Source organism: Aulostomus chinensis, chromosome 2, assembly GCF_037954235.1.
Source record: "Aulostomus chinensis isolate RoL2024-O1b breed Wild chromosome 2, RoL_Achi_v1.0, whole genome shotgun sequence".
NCBI classification, from domain to species: domain Eukaryota; kingdom Metazoa; phylum Chordata; class Actinopteri; order Syngnathiformes; family Aulostomidae; genus Aulostomus; species Aulostomus chinensis.
The window spans coordinates 2,674,047-2,680,050 of record NC_141321.1 but is presented as its reverse complement, the minus strand read 5'-3'; the positions used below and the strand labels follow the sequence as shown (position 1 = coordinate 2,680,050).

Genomic DNA, 6,004 nt, shown 5'->3' with positions numbered 1-6,004 from the left:
ATTTTTTTTGAAGATGGACGGAAGGCGTGCGCGCACATGTATTGAGATGTATCTAATCACCACAATAATGGAGATGCACATCCCTAATATAGAACACTGTACCCCTAATAGTTCCCAACCTACTAATGTAAATACCCTGGTTTTCAAGGAGTTGTAGATCCTTTAAAAGAGGTTGTAATATCCTCTTGTATCCAAATGTCTTGACATCAACTCTTCTACACAAGATAGCAATGTATATGTTAGATAATGTTGATCTATACTTAACAGGCAAATTTGCAATTACCCAGTACTCTGCACCCAATTTATGTCCTTTCTTGAGGTGCACAAAGGGTTGCAACACTCAAATTCATCAATATAAACAGCTAAGGAAATACTCTGATCTTGCCCAGGCTAAAGTGTGTTTTCCTTGAAATATAATCCTTCAGATGAGGAGTTATAATAGCCAGGTTGTGTTTCTGTATTACTTTCCTCTAAAACTTTATCAATTATATCACCTCTATTTAACAATCTTTTGCAGAGTTCTTAAAACGGGGGCATAAACAAAAATTTTTTTGATGACAAATCTAAAGCATACTCCACAGGTTCAGTGACACCAAATTTGTCTTTGGACAACCTTTTATGATCTGAACCAAGACACCCACTATCAGAAATGGAGCCGAGGGGATTGAGGCTACGTGTCACGAAAAGGGAGGTGAGGGGGGAGTAGACCCAGGCGCAGACAGTGAGAAGGTGCACAAGAGGATTTTTATTTAGAGACGGGGCACGACACTTGAGACGGGGACACTTGGCTGGAGGCTTGACTGACTGGAGGCTTGACAACTTGACTGTGACTGGAAAACTGACAACAGGAGACTGGTGAAACACAAACTTGCCAGGACAACATGCACAACGCTCAACGATACATAAACCAAAACGCACATCACAAAACTTAATGGAACCAGGACGAACTGGAGAACACAGGAGTTAAATACAAGGAGGAAAACAAGACAGGTTGTGCAATCAACCAGGTGTGACACATGAGGTAATCACAGGAGGGAGGTCAGGAAGACAGGACATTACTACAAAATAAAGCAGGAAGCACGAGACAGGGATCATGACACTACGTAGGGAGTCTGTTCTTGAACTAATAGTGTTTTCATCAATGTTACAATTGTGCTGCTTTAGTACCTGTTTGACAGTATATTCATTCAATTTACCAGTTAAAACACTAATGTCATGAAATTCAATTACAATTTCCTGAATGGCTAATTTGGAAACATGCAAGACTGCTTGCATTCGCAGAGGCAGCGAGGCAAGGTTTTTCTCAATTTTTTCTGTAGTGTCATGGTACTCTGGTTTGGAATTATTTTCAAGTGGCACATGAAAGTAACAGTCAGATATACCTGATGAATCAGCTGTTTCACATTCCAGCTCACACTCTTGGATAATAATCTCAGCCTTCAAGTCTTTTAACGTACATTGAGGGTGACAACGGCATTTGTGCAATGTAACAGAAGAAAAGACATTTGATTTAAAAGCACAGAGATTAATAGAACAGGTAACAGTTTCTCTACTTCTCAAATGCTTGCCAAGATGAGCAATATATTGCTTTAGGGCAATTTCCTTTTTGAATTCACACAATAAGCATTTCAGTTTAAAGCCAAGAAGTGCACTGCTTGTTTCTAAGATCCCATGATTCTTCAAGTGGACATGGAGGGATTTATTTTTAGATCTAAAATATCTTTGTATATGCAGGGTAATGGACTATTTCTCCCGTAATGTCTGTGGCTATTTTGGTAATGGTCAAGGATTCTCTTTTGAGTTCCAGAGAAAAATGTACAAAGTTTACAAGTCCATCTCACTGACAATAATACAAAAAGAGGGAAAGGCAGGAACACCCAGCATTCATATAGACGTGTGGAAACAAATTTGGAAAATAAGAAGGGGAAAATCAGTTATAAATGCTTTTATAACCTTAATACTAAGCTATTCCAATGTTTTCATCACTGTGTTTTCCCATTTGGGCTTTTTTCCTTCATTTCATACTGTTAAAGCACACCACCTACTACTCCAAACAACCTACGACATCACAACCACCAGGTTAGCAAGTCCAAAGTTAGGTTATTTGAGATATCATGGTCAGTGTGTACTTACTGATGAATACCAGTGTTGTATCGGGCACCTACGAAACAAGAAAAGAAAAATAGTTTATGATTTCTGCATCTGATTAAACATGTTTGTATCTGAATAATACTCAAATAATATCACAATTCATTAAGGGCCATTCTACAAATTGGGTATAACAATATTCATCAACATTAGCACTTAAAAATGCTAGGACTTGCAGCGTTGAGCCCACAGTGTGTCCAAGTGTATTAAATAATTAAAAAATGAAATCTAAAATGTCAGTAATATAAATATCATTTATGGGAGACGTTTATAAAGAATAAATACGCAACACAGTTAGTCTTTCTCCTTTCCTCTGTCCTCTCTGTGTCACTACCTGCAGCAGGTAGATGAGCGTTGGAGCAGCTAATTCTCAGCAGCACTGAACTTTACAACAACCTGTGGTTAACGCCCAGTCTTGCATGAAAAAAAATACTGTCATAAGGCCTACCGTGAAAACAATATCCTTTTGAAAAAAAACGTGAGATACATTTTTGGTCCAGCCCTACCATCACATTTTTAGATTTGTAGTAAACTAAGACAGCTCTGCTACAGCTTTGCCTTTAGCTTGGAAACAATTCTTAGCAAAACCAGCACACGGGATACCAACGTGAAATGCTCACAAGGAAAATTAAACTACCACAGTTTAATACATACCTGTGAAACACTAACAGCTAATAGCAAATTCTCTGCTGTAAGTAAATAGTGAACTCAGGACTGACTCCTGTCATGGTCGCTGTCTAAACTTGACCCCTCCCCCCCCCAACACCATATCTGCACAACTCACATAAATTACATATTTCTGATTCAAAATGGGCAAAAAGCGAAAAGTTTGCAAAATTCTACTCCACATAGTCTGGAAAAAAACGTTTACCAACGTACTTACACCAAAAATCGAATGAAACTTACCACTGTCGTTTTGCCCGTCACAAGCTCTAGCAGAAAGGAGGAAGAAGGGGTGTGTCCACTGCCAAGAACACAGTTTCAAAAAATTTGATGATGTAGAATACGTGCCCCAACGAGCCCTAAAGCTGCTCGAACATCAGGTTGACAAACATTTCGAATCAAGTTGAACTCAAATTTTCATTTGAAAGAATATTTAGTTGAGGCACTTTTAACTTGTAATTTTGTTTTGTAACAACAATTGCAGTAATACTTAGTCATACTGAAATAGAATTATGAGCTGAAATAACAAATGTGCAAAATTACTATTTACAGTGCATGGTTGCAACACAAAATTACAATGTTCCTAGGTTTTCTCATTCTTGTGGGTTGACCAGATCCACCACAAAGTTTGGGTTGCCTTGAAGACTAAGTTTTTTTCTTTGAGTCGTTCAAGTTTTGCTCAGCTGTTTAAGTCCTTGAAATTCTCCTTTCTATCTAATATGTCAGTGCCAAGCTCAAAAAACTTGCTGCACTGGTGGGGGAAAAGATGTAAACATATTTAACATAAAAAGCAGAAGCTAAATTGTTGGTACTTTCTGTGAATACTGGGTCATTGACATTGAATTGAAGACATGCACTTTCACGCGCTTGCATTTTACTGGAAGTTGTACGGTGGTTGTGCTTAAAAGGTATATTCACAATTCAAAACTGTAGTCTCTCAATTCTGTAGATGCATTGAAGTCTGCTTCTAAATTGTGTTTAATTTGTGAACATTGCAAAAAAATGTTACAAATTAACTACTGGGTTGGGGGTGTGCCCCAGAGATGCTCACAAGTCAAGTCTTTTAACTTGGGTCTCAAGTCAAGTCTGAAGTTTCTCATGATGGTAATGAGTGATCATCTTCTGCATCTGCTGACAGTCTGCTTAGAACACATCGTAGCTATATCTAACAAATTCAAAGCATGTAATGTATTAGCACCCCCCCCCCCATTAAATCTAAAATATATTGATACTCACAGTCTATAGTGACGCATCCAAAGGAGAAGAACTGGTGTGATTCAGCTCATCAGAATGACATTTTTACTGCAGAAAAGAAAAAAATAACATTGTTTAAGAGTCGCAAACCATGAGACTGACTTGAATCTGAGGTCTTATGAGGTCAGGTCAAGTCTCAAGTCACTGTTTATGCAAGCAAGTGCAATTCCTGATCTCTGGCTTGTGTTCCCATGATTTCGATTATGATTCACCAGTCTTAGATTTGATTTAATTATAATGCATCTCAATGTATTCGTCCTTAATTTTCTAGATTACTGCAAATGACTAAATTTTCTATCAACTAATGCAAGCTGGTAAATATTAATTCCAGCCCTACTTAAAGCTGCTAAAAGCAATGAGTGGACCATGCACACCTGCACATGTTGGGTTTTCAGCTGTTCCATAAAGAAACCTGATGGTGGTGAAACCTGCTAATATTTAGACTGCCTTGCTAACTTACATCATTTAACAAAAAGTCCATCTTCTTTGGTGATAAGATGACCTGCTTGGAATGATTGGACATCTGAATTTAATTGGAAATTGGGCCTACTTTTTTTTTTTTTTTATTTCCATGTTTGACCTTTAGGCTTGGATTTATGTTACTCAAAATCTACCACTTAAAAGTTTTGGGGGTTTTTGTTTCATGTGTGTTGCAATAGATTTAAAAATAAATGTAAACATGATTACACCATGATATTCTCAAAAAAATTGCATAATTTCTGCACCTGTCTATCAAGCATTGCTTGGTTTGATTCTGGATGTATGTTTTGTTTTTTGAACTTTGTGTTTCCTAGCCTCTATGCTACTCAACACTATTGGAAAACGTTTCATAAATCCCATGGTTTTTCCTATTTTGCACTATTTGCTTTTTGTTAAGAACTACAATTAAGGGATAAATAAGTATCTATTCTAATGTATGTGGTATGTGTTTCTTGCAGTGATTTCCCTATCCGGGGTATGCAGATTTATGATGGACCCATCATTGTGCAAAACTGTACATTTCGTAAATACATAACACTGGAGGGACGACACAGCAGTGCTTTTGGCTTCAGGCTCAACAATTCGTGGCAGAGTTGCCCCAACAATAATGTGACTGACATCACCTTCGACCGTGTACCTGTGAGTCTGTTGTTTCTAGGTTTCTGACCATATTTAGGAAAACTGATTAAATTTTGATAAAGATAAAGGATTCTGTCTTATACCTGGTAGAAAGCAAGCCTGTCCTTGGCCTGTATGTGTGCCCATGGGAGGATTAATTTGACCACAAAAAAAAAGGATGTCTATGATGCATTATGTGTTTCTGCTTTAAAGACCATAATGTTTAGAAAGTAGGTGGCAACATCACATGCACACTCTGCCAGCACATATGATTAATATGTCTCTGTATTAAGAGAGACACAACAACATAATGTTGTGAATGGTTTGAATCCCAGACGGGGTCAGCGTGTTGGGAGCTTTCCAAATGATATTCTATTGTATTTTGTACTTAAGTGGTGTTGGGCTGCCGGTTAAAAAGCTACTTTTATGTCTGTGACTTTTCACATGTGTGGTAATGACCCTATTGTGAGACATTTAATCAGAAAAATCTTAATCCTGTGGTTATAAACTTGTAAGGACAGAGGAGCTTTGAGTAAAGATGGAATTCTTTGGGCGGAAAAAATAATTTAGCATTGAGTTTCTGTGATATTTTTAGGCACAGACCAGCAAGACATAAGTTGTTTCATCAGCAGAAAACATCTCTTAAACTTGCTGGATCTGACACCTAAATACCAGAGCTATTTAAATGACCTAAAAATATCAAGGTGCAGGCACAGACTGCATTTATATGTTATGGAAGATGTTAAACCCAAAACATAGACTTAATACTCGTCTTAATCACAATGCAGCAAAGTGAACCATGATGAAGCCTAAACGTTCAAATAAATCACCTATCAGTCAG

The 6,004-nt window shown here is 37.6% G+C and overlaps 1 protein-coding gene across 5 annotated transcripts in view; it reads left to right on the top strand.

Moving 5' to 3' along the window:
- The window catches only part of cemip (cell migration inducing hyaluronidase 1), a 222,443-nt gene that overhangs the window by 194,108 nt on the left and 22,331 nt on the right, over positions 1-6,004 (top strand). For all 5 annotated transcript variants that reach the window (XM_086222956.1, XM_086222957.1, XM_086222959.1 and 2 more), the window contains one exon: positions 5,004-5,184. In XM_086222956.1, coding sequence (XP_086079082.1) covers positions 5,004-5,184 — 181 coding nt within the window. The remainder of the gene's footprint in view (positions 1-5,003; positions 5,185-6,004) is intronic.